Here is a 27,155-nt window from a genome sequence, read left to right as displayed (position 1 = left end):
CATGAATCAAGTAAATCCATCAGAGGAGTAGGCAACATGACGTCACCAAGATTGTTTCAAGAATAAGATAAAAAGTAAAATAAAAAATACCTTCAGCCCAAACTTACATGAAAGAGAGAGAGAGAAAGAGAGAGAGAGAGAGAGAGAGAGAGAGAGAGAGAGAGAGAGAGAGGCTGAACTCCTCTTCATCCGTGTCACCCCCCCCCCCCCCCACACACACACACACACACACACACGCAGGCCACATGTCAGAGGCAGTCAAACCACAGCTCCCACGTCAGTTACTGCTGTCAGGCTGAACACGGGTGGGTGTCAGAGACACAGGACTCGCAGACATTAACCAGGTGAGAGCCATCTGCGGTGCGCAGCGCGCCGCTGGGGACGCGGACATGTGGACGCGGCGCGTCCGTGGCCCTTTAAGAAACTCCATGTTTTCGCTCCGTGATGCGTCAACATAAAAAGCGGATGATGCTGTTATGTAAAAACACGTTCAAGTAGAGCCGTACTTCACCGGAGCTCGCTGGATTCTCGTCAGGTCACGCTTCTTTTTTCTCTGGTGGGAGCAGGATTGTAGTTGGAAAGTGGAGCGATCGGAGAGGAGCGCGGCGGAGTTTGGAGCTAAAACGGGCTGGAGCGGATCCACTCACGATGTGTCGTCCTCCGCTCCGGTTTCCTCCTTCACTTGCAGGAAGCGAACACCTGACACATCACTCCGTGGCTCTTTGGAAGTGATCTACCTTTCACGGCGGTGTCTCTCTCTCTCTCTCCCTCCACGTTTTTCTCCGGTCTACTAAGTGGTAAGACGCAGCAGCCGTAAACTCGGATCGCATCACGGGGCCAAAACTGAAAGTGTCAGGCGGGACGCGATCGAGCCGTGGGGCAACTCAGACTCGGAAGAATAACTCGCCAGATACTGATAGATGAGAAAGACTTGTTGGTGGTGAAACCTGTAGACGGATTATGGGGTTCTTCGTTCTTTAGGGTGCAGGTGACACAGTCGCGCTAGGGACTAGAGTTGTGAGCCTCGGCTTGGAACCGATGTCAGACAGGGAGCTTCTTCTTCGAGCCAAGTTCGAGGCTCTCCTGCCATGTGTTTGGGGCTGTTTGGTAGAAGATGACAGTTGTACACTGAGATCAAACTTGCAGATACCACCGGGAAAACATGCCTAACATCGAACTGGTGCTTTTATGAAGGTGCTGCTGGAGTATTTCTGGTCTTTTTTTTTTTTTTACTGTGGTATTAGACAATATTTCACTGAATGAGCAACAAATTGTGTGCTCTCAATTTATGTTCTTATTTTTCATGAAAAAGTACAAAACTGTGCTAAAGATATTGATGTATGACAAGAAACTATATTCTGCCTCTGGATTTTTAGACAATCTACACTCCAGGGATATGAAAATAATAACCAGAGTTCTATTATTATCATAACTTTTAATTTAGATTAAATAATTAGATTTTGAAATCTTGATTCTCATGCAGCCAGAAGAAGTGGTTCTCTTTCTTTCTTTCTTTTTTTTTAACCTGTACTGTATGCTATTTAAGTATTTACATGTTACATGAGAGAATCATCACCTCAGAATATTTTGACAGATATAGACTGTAAATTAGAATGTGAAATCCCCATGAGCGCATATTGCTAATTGCATTTTTATACTCAAAATTAGGCTACAGTAACAGCTTAAATGAGCTCCCCATCAACCAAATGTGACATGATAATAGAGGGTGGTAATGGAATTCTGCCACAAGTTCTTCTGTTTATAAAAGGTTCCGCTTGAAACAAATTTTGTAAAGGATTCATCTGTATTTCTGAGAGACAGTTTAGGTGGTTTCTGAGCTTCAGATTACAGAAACGTTTCAAAGGAATGCAGAACAAATCCTTTCTAGATGGATCTCGAATAGAAGGACATTTAGATGTGTAACTAGCTTTTGATCAACAGCAGCTTGTCGTCTCCATCCGGTTGTCCCTTCTTAAATAGAGATGTGTGGTGTGATGTGAGGTAATTCCTTTGCAGAGAAATCTCAGCTTTTAGAAGTGTGTTCCTGCTAAAGCCATTATGATACACTGCAGCCTCAGTAATGCTGTTATTTCCCATGTGAAGTGTTAATTTTCCAAAGTGAACACAGCCATAGTGTTGTTCTGCAGTGAAAAAAATACAGAAGTCTACAAATATAGTCCTACAAATACACGACAACCTCTGTGCCCAAAAAAGTAACCCAGTGTTTATGATTCTCATTTGAATGCAGCATTTTCATATGTATAAAAAGTTGCAGTTAGATTGTATTTCAATACATTAGATGTTTGGTCATTTTTAGCTTCGGACTTAATGTTTGAGAAAGCCTCATATGTCCAACAAACCAATCAAGGACCTCAGCCAGGAAATAAAGTTCAGTATTAGCTTGGAACTTAGATGGATCAAGAGAGCGTTTTTGAAGGAGTGGCTGATTTAAAATAAGTAGACACTACCCAATGAACATGAGGTGCTTATAAAGGCTAGGATGAGGGGTAAATTTAATGAAAGGATTCTTGAAGGAAGTTAGTTGAAAACGTCTAATGAACAGGAAGATTATAGCGTTGTGTTATTTAGTTAGTAGTGACTGGTTTGACCCAGGGTTTGACGGATGGCAATAAAGAGGGGTTTGAATGAAAAAAGAAAAATGTTTTATCTGGTCTTAAGTTAATAGGTTAAAAGATGACTATTTACTTTGATTACTGCCCTTTAAGATCAGCTGTTTCCTTGCCTTCTGTTTATTTTCAGCTTTCCAACAATTGTTCTTCGTGAAACAAATTGAGTCATGAAGTCAGGGCTGAGAGGCTTTTTAAGCGCAAAATGAACCATGTTGTCTGACATATTATTTTTTGTTAAGTGAAATCAACATTTTTTAAAAATTGCTTTAAATTGGTGATGCTCAAGTCAGGTCATTTCACAATAATGCTTTTAGTAAAGAGTAAGATCTGAAAACATCTTCAGCCACTGTTGGTTGCACAAAAAAAAGTACAGTACAGTAAAAACACTTCACTTCGGGCCATCGGGAGCTGTTTTTAATTATTAATACTGTCGCACACATTTTCTAACAGCTCAGAAATTGCAAAATTATTTTAAAAAATCAGATTTTTAAAATTTTTTATTTTAACAAGGAAATATTGTAGGAAAAATAGAAAAATTATTCCAAGTCACAAACCGATTTCTATTTAATATGTGAATCCCTGAGTCTCCTCCATGAAAAGCTACTATTGAGTACAGGCTTTGACGTGACAACAGGGTAAGACACGCCATACAAGTTGTCCAGTGAGTTCTTCGGCATAATGGTGTTTGTGTAGCCTCTTGTGGACAGAAAAGCCTGACAATAGAGCTTCAGTTCTGGAAGTCATGGTAGATGTGTGTTTATGCAGTTCTCCAGAGCCTACTTTCGCAGGCCTGCCATAGCAGCAGGCTCAATAGAGGTGTTGTGCCCACACGTGAGTCATAAAAATGGATATCAATCACAGACATAATCTCATTATTTCTGAAGAAATGTCTTGTTGTGGTCATAAAGAAGGGGGGGGAGGAGGGGAACATGCCTCCGGTGATCCAAACACCCCGTCCTCTGCTGTGTCACAGTAGACAAACACTTCCTGCTCATATATGGGCCACTTGAGCTCAGAAGAGAATAGAAGCATGCAACTGAGTCACACTGTGAACATATTGTTATCATGCATATTACTGCACAGCTCATGGTTCATAAAATGTGTTGTTCTGAATTGAAAAATGCTCTCTTGAATATATTCAAAATCACAACCAGGTCAATATGAATGGCTATTGTTCATTTGGTTGTACTGGAGAAGGAAACTGGCAACTAGTCATTGTCAATTCTGGTTCCCTACAGAGTGGTGCTGGATGTTATCCAACAGTTACCCAATACCTGCTAGCAGGACAACACAAAAATGACAGATTTTGTGGGTGGATAGATGAGATATGAGGAGGAAAAACTCCCAAAATTTTGGAGTGTATCTGAATAAAGGGGATGGAATTTTATTCTATTTATTCAGAAGTGTGGAATGGATTCCTTTCACCTGCAGTTACTCAAGAACTCTGTGACTGATTTTCTTCACACCTAGTAGACTAGTGGGGCATGTGCCCAAATTGGAATCTTTAGAATTTTGGAGTAATCTGGATAAAGAGCCAGATCCATGATGGGTTAATTTTTTTTAACTTACTTTAACAGAACCCTGAGGTCGGCTATTTTGGTGGTTCATATGTCTTGATGGGATTTAGAATATCGGATGTAATCCAATTTATCAAACCTTTCCAAAAGGTATTTTGACCAGTCAAAACACCAGGTTTAACGCATGCTCCATTTGACGTAGACATATTAAAGAGGTTTGGGAGAGTTCCCGTAGACTATACTGTACTCGTCTACCACCTCCTTTTGTGTACTCTGAACAAGAATCCTTCATCCTCCAAACAGTAACTTAAGATAAGTAATAGTTGATGTCAGCAGCACTTACAGGCTTTGTCATGTGTGATAATAATTGTTGTCTTCGAGAGACAGTTTAGTTGAATGTGGGTGTTCTTTTGCCGTGTGAGGAGAAAACCCATGAAGACACATTGAGAACAAACAGGAACAAAGAGGAGGTGTTTCTCTGAAGCTGATCTGCTGAAGCGCTTGATGGGGATGAGAGTCGTTGGAATAGGGTGAGCGCAGAGGGGTAATCACGGGAAATGGTAGGAGAAAGGGATGAGGGAAATGGATGACAGTTTGAGAGAGCGATGAAGTACATTGCAGAGAGGAATGATAATGGAAGGGAAAAGGAGGAAAGGTCTTGGGAGGAACAGAATGATGTTCTAAAGAGAAAGAGGTGAGGGAGATCAGGGAGAGTAGAAGGAGGAATGGAAGGCACGTGTAGAGAGGAGATAGTGGTAAGGTGTGAACAGAGAGAGGGTGAACAATGGGGCGAGGAAGAGGGCCTCCAGCTCTAGAAGCCCTTCCTCCTCTCCTTTCTCGCCTTTCTATTTTTTTCCTTTCTTCGTTTTCTTTCTCCTCATGAAAACTGAGAAGCACATCTCTCCTTTCTTAATAATCCATCTCTTACTTTTCTTCCTCTATCTGCTTTGATTTTATTCAGATTTTGTCTTTGTCTTTCTTCAGAACATCGTTTTGTTGAACTTTTTTGCGGTCATGACCAACATGACAGGACATCTTCCAGCAACATCTTCACCAACATCTTCACCCTGTAGTTCATTCTGCAGCTCAATGGTCTTCTCAGTCTCTAATCTCTAAGTCCTCTTCTTGCTGCCATCTTTTCCTCTTCCTGGCTCAGCTGCTGAATCCCGTTCATTTTTCCCCTGCAGCAAGGAGATCCATGCCTTGTGAGATGACACAGTTTCATTGGGTTTTTTTTTATAACTCCTATTTACAGACGCCACAGTCTGGTTATGTCATATTTCAGTTGTATGCTTTTAAACAAAGCTTCTTTTCCACTTCCTCAGTCCTCAGCTGTTTTTGAGGTTCATTCAGATAGTTGCTCTCATCCTGAATTCAACATTCTTAAGCCATTCTAAACTAATAATTTAATATGGGAAAGATTTCATGGCCAACATCTTCACTGGGCTGTAAAACTCTTGGAAAATGATGTCATTTAAACATATCGAACCTATCCACCTTTTTTTTTTTTTTTTGCCCCTCAGTTGTGTCAGACTACTAATGTTTCTCAGAAAACGTATATTTTGTAGTAGATCACATCCAGTATTTCTAAATAAATGCGACATCTGCATTTACACTGGTTGATGCACCAAGAAGAAAAAATCCTGTACCTGCCTACGTGGGTTTAACCTGGAAATGTTTAGCTGGAAATGCAAATCTATGAAGGAAAAAAAAGATTAAATGATTCCAAACTAGTTATTCATGAACTCTTAACCCTTAACCTTAAAACATGTAGGAAATATGGAGCCTTATGTGAAGTATCGGGTATCTCATATGAATAATCCCTCCTTGGCTCAAATCAAGGTTTTGCCAACATTGCTAAAAGAAGCCAAAAAAGTCACATTCAAACAACAAAGACCCCACCAGGTTAGTCGGTGCTTTTTTGGAAGAGAAAACTCAGGCAAACAGTTAAATGATGACCCAACTACCTTTTCTAAACATGCATCGCAATTTACACTGATTTGAAGGTTTAACTTTGACCTTCTGTGTTTAGTAAATTGAGTGTTAAAACAGATTTCCTGCTATTTTGGTTTTTTTAAAGCAATTTCAAGTGGACTTTTTTTAATTGCCGCTCCATATAACAGGATTATAATCTCAGTATTGCCCTAAACACCACCTGAATAATATGATCTACAAATCTATCAGATGAAGACTTGTGTGTTTGTATGTTTTATGATGCCAGTGAGGTTTTCAGTGATATCTAAATGTTGATCAGTTGAGGTATTTCTCCGGTTTGAATCTGGAGCAACACAAGAGTACTCCTCGTAAAGCAATTTGCCAGCCCGCCCCAACCCCCCCCACCCCCACCAGCTCTTTGCCTGACTCACTCTGGCAAAATGCCTGAGAGACAGCTGTGAAAATTACAGGTCTGTTTCATGGAAACCTAGAAGAAGAGAAGGCCGGGTCGGTGGGGAAGGAAGCACAACGAGACCCACGGCCCGCTGTCAGCTGCTGGCCAGCCCACAGCTGCAAATGATATGGAGCTTTTTAGTCTCGCTCACTCCTCACAAACACACACACATTGGGATTGTTTCCATGTGTGTGTGTGTGTGTGTGTGTGTGTGTGCACATAAGTGGGACTTTAAGCCCTGTTTGGCTGAGGCCGAACAGAACAGAAGCCCCCAGTGTGACGGACAAACGTCAGGCTCCATCAGTGAAAAGCACATGGCACCAAGCGTCCTTCAGTTTGGCAGATATTAAAAACATGAGTGAGGCCCTGGCAGGTGGGCAGGCGGGAGGCCACCCCCATCTCCCCTCCCCTCCTCCCTGCTCAGCTGGTTTAGAAATCCAGCAACAGGCCTCCCCCCATCAGAAAGTCCTTGTTCACGGCGATGACGATCTCTCTCCATTCTCTGTGCCATCTCAATCCCTCACCCTCTTGTCTTTTGACACGTTCTCCCAAAGTCTCTTCTCCCTCGTTCTCGCCTGTTCTCTCAGGAAGTCGATGTCAAATGTCTGCATCGCTGACGAGCTGTCAAGTGAAGAAAGGCAGGAGTGTGAACGTGAAAGATTACCCCACTGATTTCTACTAAGTTTCACTTTTCCCCTCCAGATCGGTGGAATGTAGCGTGTGATCCTCCCTCTACTACTCTCAGTCTCTTTGCTCCAATCTTTTTTTAATTTACTCTTCTTTGATATCTCTCTCTCTCTCTCTCTCTCTCTCTCTCTCTCTCTCTCTCTCTCTCTCTCTCTCTCTCTCTCCTTTTTTTCCTCTTTGCCAGTCAGGCTGTCTGGCATCTTACCTCATCTCTTTGAAGAGGAACAGTAGAAGCAGATAATTACACTTCCTGTCCTGTCTCTGCTCTGTAGTGCTGAACTGGCATCTCTACATCTGTAGGCTACACACACATTACTGCTTGTATAGCAAACACATGCTTTCCAACTTGATGTGTTTCCTGTGTTCCCAACATGTTTTCTCATGTTTTGATTGTCTTCATGCGCTCGTTAGTGTCTCAATCCAAATATAACCCCATGCCAAGTAAATGTTGTTTACGATTTTGCAGTAAATGTTCCAACAACGTGTTTTGTACTGTACTTGTTTTGTACATGTTGTTCTTCTTCCTCTCACGAGGTTTTTTTAAAAAAAAATTGATTTACTTACACTTGTCTTTACAAACTGTTGGATAAAATTCTGTATTGAAATTGAGCCCAGAACACAGACAAATACACATTACATCCTTTTTTTTGGGGTGGAAAAATTCAGATCTTCAGCGTATTTTATAATGTTGTTAAAGGATCAAAAGTCCTTCAATGATAAGCACCGAAAGCTATAAAGAGCACAGAGAAGTGTGCCTTTAAAGAGGTCTTTAAAGTAGCTAAAATCAATATTCGTGAGTATAAATGGATTAACTATGTGTAATGTGAAAGGAGACAATGAAGCCGTAGATAATAATCATCTGACTCTGCTTTGTCCTGTTGACATATTTACTGCTTTGCTTCAGTCTCAACACTCGATCAATGTTATTTTGGGTCACATCAGGCAGCTGTACACTTCCTTCCTCCCACCAAACTGCACACCGCTAAAGTTAGCATTCAGTCAGATGAACACAGCGGACATTTAACCACTGAGGAGACAGAGATGTCTACACAGAGCAAAAGGGAATGAACAAGTGGACCAGAATCACAGCAGCGAACGCCGGGTTAAGCAGCTATTAGTTGACAAGTTGGTCATATCCACTTAAAATATGATTTGATGGTTTTTACACAGAGCTCACCCAGTGTCTGCAGTATACTGTATGTATATATACTATATGTGCATCCACCATCATTGTGCTCACAACAAAATGGAACCACGTGGAGGAAGACAATAATTTAATAATTGATCTTCATGTATGTCCTGTAAATGTATACAGTATGTATGTATGTATGGTATTTATGTACTATGTGTATATGTGCTGTATGGACTTTGTATAGTACATTGTACATACTTACTGTATGTACTGTGTGTACTATATGTATATATGTAGTATATGTGTGTACTGTATGTATATATGTATTGTGTGTGTACTATATGTATATATGTAGTGTGTGTTTGTACTATATGTATATATGTAGTGTGTGTGTATGCTATATGTAAATATTAGTGCTGTCAGGTGATTAAAAAGAATTATCTAATTAATAACAGGATATGTAATTAACCTAATTAATTGCATTTTAATCTTATACCTCCTAAAGGCCCCCAAAATAAAGAATTTGAATTCTAGGACATTACAAAATTGTAATGCATGACTAATCAATAGAATACACCATGAAGAAAGGAGTTTCCACTCTCCAATGGATGTCCTGGAGGGAGCAGGACTCGAGCCATCGCTGGCTGGGCGTTCCTTCTTCAAGACGATTGCTCTACCGCTGAGCCACTTCTGCCCCAATAGTCCCGCGTTTGTTGTTTTTATAAATAAACTTTCCGCCCAAAGGTCTGAGTGGGCTTGCCTCTCTCTCCTGCGTCGTGTCCATCTCTGTTGTCAGTCACTCTGCTTTTGACTAGTGCCGCAGGTACGAAGTGACGTCACTGCAGCCTACGGGTCCTTCAATGGGCCAAATTTAAAATGCTTGTGCATTGACTTGCCGCTCACGATTAATTGCGTTATTTTTATAGTGCGTTAATTTTCAGTGTAATTAATTAATCTAACACGTTTAACTGACAGCCCTTGTATATATGTAGCATAAACGTGTACTATATGTATACTGTATATGTGGTTTCTCTGTGTACTATGTGCATACTATATGTACTGAATGTAGTGTATGTGTGTAGTATATTTACAGTATATATGTAGTGAGTATGTGTACTGTATAGATGGTGAAACGTCAGTCTGTGGCTGCTGGCTTCTCTGCAGAACGCTGCAGAGTGTTTATTGAAGTGCAGGTCAGCTCTCAGCATGCTAAACTCCCTCACCTTCCATCAGTGCTCATGCCTCATTTCCTCTACACACACTGTTTACAGCTGTTAATTACACACTGCAAAGCAGGTATTGATGAGGACAATCAGTATGTATCCCAATGCTGTTCAATGTAAACCTGACAAGACAGTCTTTCCGACCAGAAACTGGTTCTGTAATTGATCATTTCATGAAAGAGTCCAGTTAAAGGGCCTTCAGTGACCGTGGCTATTTTGTGTCTATCATACTGTAACACACCATAGTAGGTTAAGAAATGATCGATTGTGATTGATCATTTTTCATCATCATTATTAGATTCTGTATCAAGTACAGCAAAGGACACAGTAATGCAAACTAATTAAGAGGGATTGTAGGTGTATTCTCTGGTATTATTATCTGACAGAATGAATTAGTGAAGTACTCCTTTAGGGATTTATATTAAAGTGAAACTCATCAGAGAGGATCTCGTACTTAACAGGGATCCCGTTTGATCACTCCCTATGCAATAAGTTTACAATCTGCAAGGTGTATTGATTATAGGCTTCCTACAATGATCATTTTCATCACTGATTCATTGACTACGTATTTCCTCTATTAATCACTTAATAAAATACCCACCCTAAAGTCTACAGTCCTACAATCCTCCCATGTTAAATATTCTCAAATTTATCCATGTAATATATTGCTGCACAACTGAAGTTATTTTTTAGGGCTGATGGAAAATCCACGATAGTGAATCCAGTTCTCCGGCTTCCTCCCACCTCTAAAAACATGCAGTTTATGTGAATTGTCAACAGGTTCGAGTGTGTGCATGAGTCTGTTTGTGTATGGCCCTTCAATGCAATAGCGATACATCCGGGGTGTGACCCGCCTCTCGCCCGTAGCCAGCAGAAATAGGCTCCAGCAACACTCGCAAGGCAGATACGTCAAGACGAATGGATGGAATGGTGCCGATGTTTAGCTGCCCTCAGAGGGTACCCGATGACTACCAAATTAATATTGAAGCCAATGTGATTCTAAACTGGCATCATGGGTTTGTTTTTTCTGTCTTTCCTGCAGCTGATAGAATCAGTGCATCATTTACTTCTCAGTTTATTAATGATTTAAAGTATGTTTCTATATTATGATAATATATGATGCTCCTACAAATGATCTCTCACATATTAGATTACTGTAGTTTTCATCTGGTCATGGTATAGCAGTTATTTGTGTATTATTAGAGTACAGTACATTTATATATAATACATATATATATATATATATATATATATATATAAATTTTAGAGTTACATCCCAAGGAGGTTATGTACTCACCTGTGTCCATGTGCTTGTGTTTTGGATTACGCAAAAGCTGTTGAATGGTTTTGAAACTTGACGGGAGGATGGTTTATCTTCAAGAATAGATTTCATTAAATTTTGGTGAGGATTGGTCTTAAGAGGTGGATTCGGGATTTTTTTCCCCCTTTCCTTATTAGCATTGTGAGTTTGAGTAGTTTTTCAGCATTTATTTCTTATTTCTCTGGAAATAATATACGGTAATAATATGCAAGCTGTAAATGACTTCTTGCAATTAAATGGAGCTTCCATTAAAAGATTGCCTGTTTTAAATTCAGGAATTTTAAACTATGAGTTTGATTTTGTTTGAGACGTATGTGAATTAAAGGGAACTGTTGGGTTGCTGGAGTTATGCACTCTGCTGAGTGCTATTTTAGTTTAATGATTGTTTTCATGAATTTATCATGAATTGCTTCGCTAAGACAAGAATGGAAACTTGACCTTTGCTGCTCCAGTGTGGGTGATTACCATGGATTGTTATTTCATATAATCATATTTTATGGTCTCAATTTTCATTTTTGACTTTTAAACAATTATAAAAAATATGGTAGGACCAACTTTCTTCTCAACTCCTTTTTCTTTTCTTTGTTCTTAATCTCTTCATTTTCTAAGATAATACCACTGGCACATTGGACAGAAAAAAAATATATAATCAGTTAACATCCATTAGTAGTAATTAATGACACCAACATTGTTTCAAGCATATTTCAGATTAGACATTCTAGCGTCACCAAACTTCGTCCTTACTACCAACTATATTATACATCATTTGTTTCAGTGGAAACAAGTTATTCTAAACAACTCTGAGGGGGCAATCATAATTATGGATTATATATACCGCAAACTCTGCATTCTACCTTCACTTTATTTTACAAATGAATAGAAGTAGTTGAGAATTTTTATATTTAGACTTTACTACAAATTCCATGTTTGACTTTTCCAAGGGAAAGAGACATTTTTAAGATGAATGATGGTTACTCATCTTCTCCAAATAATTAACCCCTGCTCCAGGCCCATCAGAGGATGCATGTGTGGTCCACGTGGACCCCCGTGGTGCTGGACTGGTGAAGTTGGGTCACCTCCGCTTGACGTTTTAGCTTTAGAGTGGCTTAAAATAGAGCCAGGTATTCTTGTGATAAAAGGAAATCACGATGGGAGAGAAATCTAATGAAAGACCTTGAATGCTGGTGACTAACAGTTTATTCCCTGCAGGAATATTTCAGCACCGTGATTCGGCTGTGGGTTGGAGTTGGGGGTGGTGGTGGTGTTGGGGGGTTGTCCCGGTGAAACGGCGAATGTGAACGCAGGCAGCGCATGAATATTATCACCAGCATGCCACTTCGGAAGTAGGTCACCGCTCACCGATTTGTTCACCGTGTCTCCGGCTGCCGTGGGCTGCGCGCTCCGCGGATCGCTCTCCCAGGACGACAGCCGCACGGAGTAGATGCTGTTAGCGGGGATCTGTATCTCCGACGGGACGCGGACGGTCACGATGAAGGGAGGCTGTAACAATCCCCGTCACAGCTGGGATCTGATCGGATCGGGGCCAACTCGGCTTTAACCTCATCATCGGATACACCAGCGGCTGCGCGTCGAACCTCGCGTTTGAGCCGCGGATGTTTTACGCTCCGCCACCGAGGAGCTTCCCCCCCCCCCACTTCTCATCTCTACACTCTTGAAGATCAACACTATTAGGCGAGTCTGCTTCAATCCAAGCTTCTTCACTGTCTTTGCTGCTTCGTGTAGTCCAGATCTGTTTCTAAGTGCTGCTGCCTGGACCAGCATGCAGGTTGGAGGATGGTGGTTGTGCGTCGGGGTGTGTGTGTGTTTGTGTGTGTGTGTGGGGGGGTGCTGTTGGAAAAAAGTGGACTTGATATGTGGAGATGCACAGAGGAGCAGAGGTTCTATTCCTGAGGGCTCCAGCAGCCTCAGGGCTTTTCTCTCATGATGACAGCTCCTCACCACATCCTCCTCACAGCAAGGCGGCTCCTCGCCCAACAGGCAGACAGATAATCAGCTATCAGCAGGGCAGTGGGGAGATCTAGGATGTCCAATTCCTACTAACTGGGTTTAATGTGTCACTTACACTCCATTCCCTTTTTAACTGCATAGCGTTTCAGCTTGAAAAAAAAAAAAAGTGTTGTGATGTAATGTGATGTCATTGCCAACCTGGGCTTGCAAGACAATTAAAAAGGATTAGACGGAAAATCCATTCTGTTACACAAATGGATCATTATTTTTCTCTTTTACTCTAATATAATTAAGAGCCCTGGGGGGGTTTACAAGATATTCTGTAGCTGACAGGAGACAAGTCCAGCGGAACTGTTCACTTTTTCTTCAGCTAACCTGTTTGCAACACACAAGTAATCACTGACAAGCCAAAGACTTGTCAATGTCTTTTGACCAGATAAAAATTGACTTTCCTCCTTTTTACTATGTTTTATTTGGATACTTTTGGAAATCCTGCAACCGTAAAAGGGACATTTGAAAAGTAACTCTGAATGCGAGCATTTCCAATTCTGTCTGTGTGGTTGGTCATTATTTGAACCCATTGGGTTCATTTCTTAAACTCTTAGAGTATGACCAGTTATCCAGAAAAGCCACATTAAAGAAAACTTTGTATTTTATATTATAAAAAATAAATGGTTAGATAAAGGGAAGTACAGAAACACTCTTAGGACAGTTGCCAACAAGGATTTTTTTTGTTTCTGTTCATTCCAAAGCAAAATCTTGTGACCTTATGTGTGTGTGAGTATTGCTGAGTGTGCAAAGTGGTTCAGAATTACATGTGAATTGAATTAAATGTAAAACCACAATATTAATCTTAACAAAAATGTAGTTTTATTTCTAAGGGCGAGTTTCGTGGAGGTCTGTCTTTAAAAAAAAAAGCAGTTCTCTTCATTGAGGTTTTGTCTTTGTTGTGCATGTTTGTCTTATTCAAATGAAGCTACTTAATTTGATATCTGTAGACTGAAACTCAATGTGAGACTCCTTCTGTTCTTTTGTTACATGGAAATTAAATTTCTCGTGGATTGCATTTTGGAGGTCACAGAGTCATTTGGCTGTAAGAGCCAACGGAGCTGTTTCTTTGTTTGAAATTGTCCAGCCAGACGGTTGAGTTGTGTCCACTGGAGTTAAAGTGGGTTCATGTTTGTGATGTCACTAAATAGCGGGTCTGTTCTGTCATTTGAAGGTGACATAAAGTGCCGTTGTGGTCAGATTGTATTGTTTTTGAAACAACAGAAATGCACATTTGTTGGATGTAATGTGATGAGTTTAAGTCTTTTAAAAACCTGGGTGCATAAATGACCTGTTGATTGAATTATTCTGTTGTTATTATACAGGACAAAGGCAGTTTAAATGGAATTTGTACAGTTTGAGTCATCATTCTCCTTCTGAACCATGTCACTGTACAGAAAGAAGAATTTAAAACTATTAACAATACAGGAAATGGTATGTTGGCCGACAGTAATCAGATATACAGTATATACAGTAAATCGAAGGAAAGACTTCTGTAACGCGCGTGCACACACACACACACACACACACACACACAAAACTCTCTTTGACTCTCCATTATGAGAGTCTCACTCAGAAAGTTAGGCACAGCTTGGTGAGCGTAACCCTCCACCAAGTTTTGACCTGGATCACCACCAAATTCTAACAAATCCGTTGCTGTGCTAACAGACAGGCAAGCAAGGGAAAGTATATTAGCTGTGATGTGATGTACATTAATTCATCAAACAAGAAAATATAAGTAACCTTAAAATGCGTATAAAAGACAATCTGTTGGGATAAACAGCTCTGGGTGTGTATAAATCAAGCGTGTGGATGCCTTTGAAGCCTGTTTTGGAATGTTGGAATGGTGTCTTTTGTGTAAAGATGCTTTTTCATTCAAACAGAATTCTGTGGGTTGTATACAAAACTCTATACACCTATAGACAATATGACAAGCGTATAGATAATGTATAGATTCCCTGACCCATGTGCCGCCCCTCAACAAAGGCTGCATTCAGACTGGCAGCCAAAATCTGATTTTTAAACCATCCAGATTGAAAGCGGACTGCTATTTTGTAGTTTGAACAGGCACATTCCACATAAAATCGGATTTTGACAAGATGTATGCCAATGAACGTTACGAGCGTGGACAACGTCGTTGCTACGGCAACGTGTCAGATCAGCCAATAATGCGGCCCAGTCTGAACAGACAAGATCCTATTCGGACACTTGCGAAAGACTGTGGAGAGTCTGCCCTAAAAATGAGATATGAAAGGGAATCTGATTGGAATCCCCTTTGCCTCCAGTCTGAACGCAGTGTTGAAATTGGTTTTGTGTTTTTTGCATTAGGATAAATGTTGAAAAAAGCCAAAACATGTTCAGGAATTTTTTTTTTTTTAAATTGAGGGTTAGGGTTTTTGCTTTTGTCCATCAATATTAATAGAAAGGCATCTTTTCATTTGTGTGTTGTTTCAAGCAAAGAAAGTCTAGTATTAGGAGAGAAATATGTCACCTTAAGAAACTGTGAGGGCTCCTTTACTAATGTTTCACGTTTCCTGATGAGAGACAAAAACATCAGCAGTTAAATTACATCAATCAAGAGATATTTAAGCTCCAAATTAAATTTGCATGTGTGGAAAAGGTGAATACACAGCTCGTTATAAGATCGGACCAATAATTGAATACAGTAAGTGTCAGGCCTCGGAGACTCGGTCCTCTTTGAGACATTATGCCTTTGTGAAAAATCAATGCTTTTTTGGGGGTGGGGGGTGTTGGCAGAAGAGTCTCTTAATATATACAAGACCTTTTGCTGGCTTTATTCTTGGAGGTCAAGTTGCACAATTATGCTTGGGGGATGCAGCTATAGGGATGATTCAGGTCTGTATACAGCACACAGGAGTATGATAAAGGTCACTGAGAATTAGCTCTTGAAAGTTGAGATGTTTTTTTTGTGCTGATGAAGCCGGAGGACTCTTGGGATTGACTTCTTCTGTGAAGATTTGATATACTCAGCATGATCCCATCCTGTTTTTGCCAATGGGTTTTGGTGAAATAAGGATTGGTTGAAGTAATTCTTACTTTGATAGCTTGTTGTAATTTGTTATTGATTTTGATCTCCTTCTGGCCTTGCAGAAATGTAGTCTTTTGAGGTTAACCGCTCTTCCTGTTTAATTCAAGTACCTACTCTTTGGTAAGCTGCAGTGCCTTCAGAGATCAGCTCCGGTCTTTAGCTGCACCTACAATGAAATCAGATCAGATTACTTCCAAAAGCATCTCCCATATCAAATATTGAATACATCAGCGAAAAGCCTCATTTGTTTCTGCTCCGTGTTGCACTGTTTCACTTCTGACTGAGACAATGCTTGTATATTTAGGCTTTTGTTGGATTGTGTGAGCCATTAATGTGGGTTCATAGACCTGAAAAAGTTCCTTGGTGATAAAACAGTTATGTAATAGTTTATTCATTAGCTGGATCCAATTCAAACCTAAATCAGCGTGTGCAATGGCTACGGCATGTTCAATTAATTTTTTAAGTGTTAAAAGAGCAGGTGGTGAGTGCATAAAGCCTTAAGTTAACGCATAACATTGAATAATGCGTTCTCCTCCATCCTGTGTGTTCTGTGTGGTTTGCATGGAGAGGAACATTGTCTAAGTGGTGATTTTCTCAGAGGACCTGAAAATTGACCACAAACAAAGTAAAACTGGTTGCTAAATAATGCATGAAAAGATCCTGTGTGTTACATGAAGTCACTGCAGTGTGGAAGGCTTGCTCTGGCTTAAGCTAAGCTAAATGTCTTTTCTGTGCATCTTCACAGTGTTTGGGCCCAGGTGATGATTCATGATGAGGCTTACTGATGGGTCTATTTGAGCTGAAACCCACCATCAGAGGACACAGTGGATGAAGAGGAGGTGGTGGATCTGTCTGTGGATGCTGAGAACATGGTGAAAGCTCAGCGGAGTCGGCCTGTGAAACGCCAGAAGCTGTGCAAGGAAAAGGCAAGCAAGGAGAGAGGAGGCAGTGTGAAAAAAGGGAAGAAGAGAACAAATGAGCTTAGAGGTAAGAAGAAGAAGGATAAGAAAGAGACACAGCGGCACAGAAAGAAGACACTGGGAGTGGATGATGGAGAGGCACTAGACTGTTGCGTCCTGCTCACCCGTCTGGAAGCGAAAGGAATTGTGGGTAAGGAAAAGTCTGTACCAAAAGCTGGGAGACAAAAGAGCACTAAAGTCAAAAAGGCGCTGTGCTCCAGCTCCAGTCAGAGACGGACCAAATATGGACTTAAAAAAACTTCCACAGCCAATCAGCAAGCGCTGGTACCAAAAATACACCAATCTGACGCCTTACTCCTGTTGCCCACTCCTGAGTTTGAGCCCCGCAGGCGGCGGATGGCGTCTCTCAATGCTGAGGCTGTCAACAGCTTGTTGCTCTACAGAGAGGATTCCCTTGCCTCAAGTCTCACAAAGAGGAGGCAGCCTCCTCATGAGGATTCAGTAGATGAAGGTGTAGCTAAAACGGAAGATAGAGATTCTAAAACTAGAAAGGTTCCTCAGGAAGGGAAAGCGGACCGAAAAAGAGTTAAAAATCAGAGGCGCCCGGCAACAGAGGCTCAGGATATTGACTGGTTGGCGTTGTTTGCACCAACACCGCGACGTCAGGCTGGCCTTACGGCTGCAACGCTGCTCAAGCTGGCCAGTTCTACATATGGATTTAAGAGACAAAAAAAGACAGAGTCCAAGCTGTTGAATGAGACTGAAGCAGCAGCTTCGACTGATGAGATTAGTGGCAAGCCAGCGAGTGGAGACACAACCCTGACCAAAAGAACAACACACACCAAACACCAGGACCAACTAAAGCACAGAAAACAGGGTACAGATGATCCGCTTCATTCCCAACAGGGTTCTATCACTCAGGGCTGCTGTAGCTTGTGTAAAAGCGAGGATTTGGATCCGGAGTGGAAGAGCGCCACACGAGGAGAGGACTGTGTCAAACATGCGTTCCATCGTTCCGCTTCGCTGGGATACTCCTTGAAAGCGGTCAAAGAGGAGCAGGTGGAGGCTGACGTGTCGTCGTGTTACTGCTGCTCTCAGGAGCGCTGTGTCAAGTACTGTCACAGACTGGCCCTCATCCTGGACGACAAGACCTTCAAGGAATCAGAGGATGGCTCGCTGTCCGAGGTGTTCCACCACCACCATCACCACCACCATCATCATCACCACCATTTGCAGTCGCCCCACTCCATAGGCCACCCAGCAACCATGACAATCAGCCCACATACGTACACTTGCTTCCCTGGCTACTACGTTCACTTCAGCCACCCGGATAACCAGCCTTCTCCCATATCACCCCTCACTTTATGCTCAAGGAGCGGCAAGAGGCCCAAGCTGCTCCCCAGCTCGGGTCCACAGCCCTCAGGGATTACCCATCCAGTATACTGCTGCACCTCCATGGACACATGCTACGCAGAGCCCTGCAGGACCAGTGGGTACTCTTCCTATACCAGTGTGATTCCTGCCATCACCAGAGGAAGGTGCTCCTTCAGCACATCAGACTGCACCACATGCAGCCACTGCATCAAAAGAGGTAGGAACACGACAACGTAATATTTCTAGTTTTCTTTTTTTAGTCAAACTGCAGCAGCAAAGTTGTTTTTTGATTAAGTCAAAAGGAGTTCTGGATTCTGTGTTGGAAGCGCTTGTATAGCAACACTGACAAAAGCCTCCTCAGATTTCCTGTACATGTGGACGGGACAGCATCCATTATGTCTGATCGTTGAATGTTGAAAGGATGTGTTTGCTGCCGCAGAAAGAGGGAGGTGAAGGAAGATAAACTTACCTTAAGAACAAAGGTTTACTCCTGATTTTGGAAATATAACCCTACTGGGTCCATTTATTTTTCAGCTCTTGTAAAATATGTAGATGTACAGATATTCCAATAGAACAAGATGTACAGTGGGAAAGTAAAACATTATGTAGACAGTTTAGCTAGATTGGAACACTGAAGTTCTTTTTGAGATGATTGAAAGGTCACTCCACAGTAATGTGTTCCAGTTTGGTCACATTATCAGATTATACCAACAAGCCTCTTTAATTCAATCAAATACTATCTAAAATCAAACAACAACAGACACAGATTTAAAGTTGGATCTTGAATTTTTATTTTTTTGCACACACACAGACATACCTGTACACCCCTAAATATGCCTGATTAATTTAATTACGATCTATTCACAAGTAGAAGTAAAAAAAATCTTTGCTATGCGTCTTTATCCGGATCTGAACTGAAATGAGGTCTGTTCTGGCCCCATCCCCCGCCAAGTGTCATGGAAATCCACTCAGTAGTTGTGACAAACCACTCGAAAAACAGACATGACTGAAGACGTAACCTCCGTGGTAGAGGTAATTAAATTATTTTCACAGACTGAGTCACATTTCCCACTACAAGAATACTGAACTTCATGTGTAAAATCATCGACCCTTTTTAATACTTAATGGGAAATCCTACTGTTGTGCTTAAACATTCATGAGCACATAATAGATATAAGGCTCCTTTGTAAGCCTCTAATCTGGCTGCCAAAGTAGTGCAGTGTGTTGAGAATAGCTCGTATTTCAGGCATGTTTTACTGACCCAAGGATGGAAAATTACAAGAATATGTTAGATAAGAGGGAAAGACTTAATGTTTACATTTGAATATGAGCTGCTGGACAGTGAATACAAGTCTGACTGTGAGATAGAGCGTCAGCAGTTCAGTCAGAGATATCTGTCGTGTTAAGGCCAATATATGAACAGGAGTGTGTGCGGTTAGAAACACCTGAATGTTACCCAAGACCAAAACCTGTAAGAAATGAACACACACACACACACGATCACCTGTGTTTGTTTGATTTTGTGAAACATATCTTAAAAGGTTATCAGTTGTCAGGGCTTTAGTCTGGTATCAGAGTGGAATAGAGACGTGGTGTTGGCACCAGTGTGTGGTGTAAATAACACAATTGGTTTCATGTATTTGTGACTGGCAAGAAGTTACGTCTCAATGAAAAACAGATTAGCTGTTCTGGAAAATTGTTTGATCGCTGATAACTCATAAACTACTGATGATGAACACAATGAGAAAAAATGCGTCCAAATGCGAGGAGCAGGTTTTGAGGGTCAACGGATTCGGAAGAGTTACTTCATTTTGTCTGAGGCCAACTGAAGTAAAGCGACGTCACCGTAGTTGCTATGTTATAACGCATCTGATAATCTCCCTCGATGGATACAAAAAGTATCATAGTGAGATTTGCTACCGGATTCTGTTTTGAAATATTCTGGAAACTATTTACAAGTTGTTCACTAGAGGTGGCGGCGTTCGAATGAAATCTAACCAGCACATCTCCTCACACCTCTGAAGCCCACAGGCTGCAGTGCTTTCTGTTGTGGGCGCAAATATTTCAGAATTCACAATCAGACACATTAACCATTAACAAAGTTTGTCGTTGACTAAAATTTCAATGCAACTGTTTACAAAATGTCATTTTCAAGTCATGCATTCCAAAAGTTTACAGTATTTTCTGCACTATAAGGCGCACTGGACTATAAGGCGCGCCTTCAATGAATGGCCTATTTTAAAACTTTTTTAATATATGAGGCACACTGGATTATAAGGCACATCTGATTATAAGGCACACCTTCAATGAATGGCTTATTTTAAAACCGTTTACATATATAAGATGCACTAGATTATAAGACGCACTGTTGGTTTTTGAGAAAATTAAAGGTTTTTAGGTGTGTCTTATAGTGGAGAAAATACTGTACATGAATAAAATTGCTGCTCATTACGTTTTGCTGTTAAACATTAGTTTACTCACTCTCAGCTTTGTTTGGATGCCTAATTGTGTGCATGTGTGTGTGTGTGTGTGTGTGTGTGTGTGTGTGTGAGTGTGAGTGTGTGAAGACTATAATTGACCTTAATAGAGGTTCCCTTTTGTGTTTTCTACTGCAGAACTAATGACAACAGTGCCATTCATGTCTCTATTATGTAACCTTGTTGAAGGCTGTTGATCGCTGCCCCTTTAGGGACTGGTCACATGATCTGTCACTCAGCTTCATGATCTCTTCTGTTCTTTCCTCAGACGACTATCCATCGGCCGTCACCGACCATCACAGTCCCTCATCCATCCCCATCTGTCCCAGCCCCAGAGTCCTCACTGGCTGTCCTGTTCCCACTGTGCCTCCAGCCGGCCAATCAGTGCCCCACATTCAAACCCCTCTGTCCGACCCCAGCCAACCGCAGCCTTTGCTGCAGGTGGCGAAAGAGTGTCCACGGAGTGCCAAGTCACCCAGCGGGTCAAGGTCTGGCGCTCGCAGTGCCGGCATCATCAGCTCTCCTGTCTGCCCTCTCAGCAGGAAGCCGAAACAGAAGCTTAGCCCCGCCGGTGCCAGAGAGCGAACGGTTGCCAGGCAGCCAAAGAATGGCCGCCAAAAAACCACCAATGGCTGGAAGCCAGTTGGCCCTCCGTTCCAGAAGGAGGTCTTCTCAGTGGTACGTAGAGAAAGTCACGCTCATGCTTTGTGTCGCAGACATACTGCTGCTGGAATTATTAAATCTGGTGGAATTTAAGTTGACTGTCCTGAGGGTGTTTGAGATGATTTATCACACACTCCTGAATCTCCTGCTGCTTGTGTCCCCAGGGGGAGGAGGCGATGGTTTTGAGGACATGTTTTGAGGGAGTCCAAAGGGACAGGGAACTGATTCGGGTCAGAGACAATGTCCTGCTGAAATCTGGACCCAGGAAGAAGTCTCTGCCTTATGTGGCCAAGGTCTCAGCCCTGTGGGAAGAGCCAGAATCAGGTAGGACACCTCCAGCGGTGAAGAAGCTGAGTGGATGTCGCAATAACGGCAAACAACAACATGTGTTTTGTTTTACTTCTTCCACAGGAGAGCTCATGATGAGTTTGTTTTGGTACTACCGTCCAGAACACACGCAGGGTGGACGCAACCCCAATGTACATTGTGAGGTGAGAGGAAATTTGGTTTCCAGTGGAAAGATCCAGGCATCTGTATGCAAATCAGCTTGTAAATCAGTTTGTGTCTGAGCGTTATGCTTCATTCGGTCTTTACATGAGGCAGTACACATTAGCTATCGGTACCGAAAGGAATGATTCAGGGAATTCAGAGGATTTCCAGGGAAGATTTCTGAGAATTTTTTTTCTCTCTATTGAATTTACAAACTTCCCTTGCAGAGAGTAAGGGATTGAACAAGTACACACACACACACACACACACACACACACACACACACACACACACACACACACACACACACACACACACAGAGGCAGGAACACAGGAGCAGCAGCTTCTATTTTGCTTGCCTCCTGTCGTCAGAAATCTCCCAGAGGAACAGGTTCTGCGTTATTAAATCTCCAGCAACAATAGCACATATGAAGGCTTGTCATCGCACGGCTGCATTAATGATCAGCACATCACGTCTTCACCGTGAGAACATAACAGCGGAAGAAGTGCAGCACCTTTTCAATCTGTTTGCACATCTGGAGGAAAAGGTGAGGCCGATGTGTTTGTGTGGACAGCAGACTGCCAGAGCGTAAAGGGATCAATCGTGTGGATGATGAGGGTTTTTTAAATTTATTTAATACTTTAATGTGTTTCTGTTCCACAGAAAGAGATCTTTGCATCTCGTCACCAGGATGTAAACAGCGTGGCCTGTATTGAAGACAAATGTTATGTCCTGACATTGGCACAGTATTGCCGGTAAGAACATATTTCTTTTAACTGTATATATTTTGCTCAAACCAGATTATTTGATTTTCTGAGAGAAAGAATTCTATAGGAACATAATTTAAAGCATTTCAAATACATACAAAAGGCATTTAACATGAAAAATCAGACAGTTCAGTCAGTTTGAAGGTGATTGACTGTGATGTCCTGCATCTTTTTTCTTCCAGATTTTGTGCCTTGGTGAAATGCCGACGGGATGGCGTTCGTGATGGAGCCGCCTCCCTCGTGGTGCCACACGCCATCGGCAATGCCACGCCCACTCACCACTGTGTGCCCGATGACGTCGATCCAGACCTGGTATTTTTCTGTCGACATGTCTACGACTTCCGCTACGGACGCCTCCTCAAGAATCTGCAGTAGCACCCGGTCAGGGCGTGTAACGCTCTGAGACATGAGATAACGTCCCCCCGGTCCCTCTGACTTTAGTTAGCTACGTATCTACCTGCTGCCTTTGTGACGTGTAGGATGAAGGTTTAAATGATGAGCTTATTTTGTTTTAAACTGTTTTTCCATGCTTTACATGCCACACCTTTATCGAGTCTGACACATTGTGTATGATTTAATACGGTAGTGTAAAGTGCTCTTTAAGGCTCTCTGGTGTCATTGCAGCTGCGTGAAGAACCTGGATTTGCTCTGCTGTAGAAAGTGCTGTTGTAGCTCTAAGAAGTGACATTTGATAGATGTGGAGAGATGATGTCACATGACAGAAACCAGACGCATCATTTGTCTCCATGATTTGCCGTCGCTGAAGGAAATTCAAAGCATATCACGCTGCATCAGGCCTTTACAGATTCCAAAGTGGCTGAAGATTTGGTCACATTTGTCATTAAAGTTATCTGTACTTCACATTTAGCGTCAGGTCCGTCTGAATGTAGAAAAATTCTCCGAGTGTGAACATCTTTACTCCAGATGTTTAATGAGATGTGATTTTATTTTTGGTTCTCTTGCTGTAAGTCAAGTGAGAAATCAATACCATTTTTTTTGCCTGCCAGCTGCGCACAGATGAGTGGGATTGATCAATTTAGCATAAACAGAGGAATCCAGGCTAGCTGTCTTTGGCTTTGGACACAGTTGGGTTGGTTGCTTCCTTATGCGTGACATGAGAGTGACATTCATGTTCCCACCTAAATCCTGCATAAAGACTATAAGTACATTTTCTGCCATCAAGCCAGTGTATTAGTTAACTTTTCCGTTTTCATCTGATTTTGGATTGACCATGTCATAAACTCGGGACACGGATGTGAAGAAAGTTGTTAATCCGAAGGTTTGATTAAATCCAATTTAACTTTTACTGTCACTGATGAAATACATGCACAACAAACAAACTAAACAGAAAGAATTAGAGGTTTTAAGTCAGATCTGTAAGCCTGAAATTCAGCTCAGTGGCATTTTTCTCATGTCACAACTGGTCTGCACTGCACAAAAAGCACACCAGTTTGTTTTTTTTTGTGATGATATCCAGTAGGCTAAGCATTTTTGTTACACCAGTGCTTAAGAGTGTTTGTGCTTTCTGAAAGCTGTTTGACAAAGGTGTGATTTGACGCCTGGTGTCAATTAATTGTATATTTACATTTATATATCTGGATGAGTATCTGTTCAAGGCAGATGGCATGAAGTCACCTATATTCTTTTTTGCTCACTGCTGAAAATGGTGAGCCATGTATTCAGTGTAGCATTTAGATCTGTCATTCATTTCTCTGTGAAAGAGACGAAGTGTATTTATTTATGTACTGAGAAAATCTAATTTATTTTCAAAAGATAATTTTAAACAATGGAGTTTTAGATGAGTGGCTTTCATTCCTGATCAGAGGGTAGGTGTAAAATGTCTCTCCTTCTGAAGTCGTATTTCTGTGACTGATCGCTTGCCCAATACAAGCTTGTTGAATGTTGTGTAGAGATTCTGTGGTCCTCCGGGCAGATTTAAGGACGCGTTTGTGAGCCTTTGGAAGAATACTTCTGGAAGGACACCTGCTAACATGTTTGTAACCTGCTGGACCAAAACATCCAGGCCTCTCCCAGCTTTCTTTCACTCTGATCAAAAGAGTTTGCCTCGTCACTGTTTAAATATTGAATTTTGCAGTATTTTAGACTTTCCTTGCTATTAGCCTGAACTCTTTATCCTGCTGCCTTAGAGGACATTCCCAATGTTTCATTTTGAAGTATCAGCCTGAGGTCACAAAGCTTTTTAATGTGCTGATCAGGATTTCCTGGAAGCTCGAAATGTTTTCATGTGATCTGGAACGTAAAAGCAATCTATTTTTATTCTTATCTTGATATTATTTTCAAACTACAGTTGTTTGCGTTCCACACATGACCTGAAAAAGAAAGTCAATACCACTCTTGTATCTTTACACTGACTACTGAGTGCCCAATTACACCAGCTTAGCATTCATCCTGCAGGTGTAAATCTGGCAGTCAGAAAGGAAAAATCCACCTAGCTGCAACTACGAAACTGTCTAAATAACGTCTGGAAAAACGAAAATAAAATAATGATCAGCTCTAATTCAACATCGTGCAAAGACAAACAAAGATGTGAGTGTGGTATGGATTATATCAGGTAACTCTTGATAAGAAAGTGATAAGCACGTGTCCCAAAATACTGAACAACTGCGTAAAGGTCTGTAGTTTTGTGCTTCCTGGAGAACACCGGCTGAAATCACCATGAATTCAAGTAGTTAAAATGAATTTCACTCATTTAAAGTTTTCATGATGGACAAAACATTGTGTTTTATCAGAACCCTTTAAAATTCATTCATCATTATCCTCCTCCTCTCAATTTTCCAAATGGCCACTCCTACGCTCCCATGGTTTCAGGGACATCAAGAGTAAAGGGTGGCATTTGTGAATTTAATCAGATTGTGTTCAGTGTGGAAATATGAAATATCATAAAGATGAACAACTAAGACATTTATTAGGCTGCAGTATGCTGTAACCTCACTACCTAAAAAAATAAACTACTTTAAACTCCATAGGCTCCAATGTGATAGTCAAACCACCGAGTGGTTTTGATCAACTTAGTGTAGAATTTTCCCTGTTCCATTAATTAATATATAATTTCATATTTGAGATTTAAAGTTGAAAAGAATAATTTAGAATCATGGGCAAACTTTCTCCACTAAAAGGTTTTATTAAATATTGATAGATGGCACAATACAACACAACAAAGCAGCATTGAGCGAACTTACATCTCGTTCTGCTATTTAAAATTGTCCTGTGCATTCTAAATGAGCATCCACACTGTACACATTATGGCCTGAGGAATCTCTCAGCAGACTCCCTTTGTTTAAGATGTGTGATAGTTATGTCTTAATTGGTCCTCTGTGTCTGTTTCCATTCATCCTTTTATATTCCAAGTGTTGTTTTTTTCCCACCTTGTAATTGCCATCATTTTTGGTCTGATCATGAATCATCACAAAAATGTTTGCACCAAAAAAGAGAGCGAGGAGAAGGTATTGAAACTTGAATTTAATTTCATCTCCAGGTTAAAAAGTGAAACCCTAAACTTTGGTTCTTCTGATGTGAATTCATGGTCTTATTCTTTGCATGACGTTTTGAAAATACCTTGGAAATAGTAATCACAGCACAAATTATTTGTATGGTTTCAAATGGACCTCTGTAATATAAGAAAAATATTTAATTGTAATAAATAATATATGAGTTTATGTGTGTCAATGAGAATTTATTGGTGGTCTCGGAAACAAAAAAGGTTGAGTTGCAGTGATTGTTGTTACCCACGTGGTGGCGCCCTCTGCCTTTGACAGGTTTGATGGAGTCATCAGTGGACAGGATTTAATATTGATTTGTGTAACATCAATAACATGAAACACACTAGCTACCTAAAAGTAATCAAGATATCTGAAGCAGCAAACTACATCCATCTTACAATTTAATAAGGTTTATAATGCTGTAAACTGATTGTAATTGTAAAGGAATCATGATTGAACCAGTTCAACCAGTTACCTGTAACATCCTGTTCTTGTAGCAATCAGCATTTGTTCAAGGGGTGAAAAGTTCTATTTAATTGCTGAAGTATTCAGAGGAGTGCACTTTATTTTTGTTCATAGATTATCGGTATGGTTTCTTCAATGACAGTCTAACAGAATAACTATCATCTAGCCTACATACAAACATCATCTACAAAACCCAACCAGGAGTACATGTTCCTTTACACAGTCAGAACATGTGGTCATCACTGACAATTTATGCATCATTATTTGTAGATCTTTGCATTCATCTGAAGAAACTAAGGTCAAAAAGGTCATTCGCAGGAACAAACCACTTGGCCTTGGCTAGCTGTCCTCTAGTGCCCCTTAATGCACAAATAGAGATGTGAGAGAAAGGCTTAGATGGAGGCAACTGATTCGATGTGGCGACCCCTGAAAGGAAAAGCCGAAAGGAAAAGAAGAAGACACCTTCACAGTTCTATTTTGTAAAGGCCTCATTGAGGTACTTAATTATGTAGTCTGTAACCCTGTTACAATAAAA

The 27,155-nt window shown here is 41.1% G+C and overlaps 1 protein-coding gene across 2 annotated transcripts; it reads left to right on the top strand.

Moving 5' to 3' along the window:
* The first annotated feature begins 237 nt into the window (after positions 1-237).
* Positions 238-27,130, top strand: bahd1 (bromo adjacent homology domain containing 1). Of its 2 annotated transcripts, none has more exons than XM_068338259.1 (7): positions 238-344; positions 16,710-18,475; positions 21,004-21,413; positions 21,563-21,722; positions 21,810-21,889; positions 22,552-22,643; positions 22,838-27,130. In XM_068338259.1, exons 2-7 carry the CDS (start codon positions 16,834-16,836, stop codon positions 23,028-23,030), a joined length of 2,577 nt encoding a protein of 858 aa, XP_068194360.1. In that variant the 5' UTR covers positions 238-344; positions 16,710-16,833; the 3' UTR covers positions 23,031-27,130. The 2 variants fall into 2 exon arrangements, with proteins under 2 accessions (XP_068194360.1, XP_068194359.1); XM_068338258.1 differs by having other exon boundaries at positions 238-797.
* Positions 27,131-27,155: the final 25 nt, after the last annotated feature.

The sequence above is a fragment of the Antennarius striatus genome, chromosome 17, assembly GCF_040054535.1.
Source record: "Antennarius striatus isolate MH-2024 chromosome 17, ASM4005453v1, whole genome shotgun sequence".
NCBI classification, from domain to species: Eukaryota; Metazoa; Chordata; class Actinopteri; order Lophiiformes; family Antennariidae; genus Antennarius; species Antennarius striatus.
The sequence above is the reverse complement of the archived record's forward strand: the minus strand, read 5'-3'. Positions and strand labels throughout refer to the sequence as shown.

Bases quoted from the DNA above. Each gene is read 5' to 3' on its own strand.
- bahd1 (XM_068338259.1), top strand. From the start codon at position 16,834: ATGGTGAAAGCTCAGCGGAGTCGGCCTGTGAAACGCCAGAAGCTGTGC. The intron at 18,476-21,003 runs GTAGGAACACGA...TTCTTTCCTCAG, and splicing joins CAGCCACTGCATCAAAAGAG to ACGACTATCCATCGGCCGTC. The intron at 21,414-21,562 runs GTACGTAGAGAA...TTGTGTCCCCAG, and splicing joins AGAAGGAGGTCTTCTCAGTG to GGGGAGGAGGCGATGGTTTT.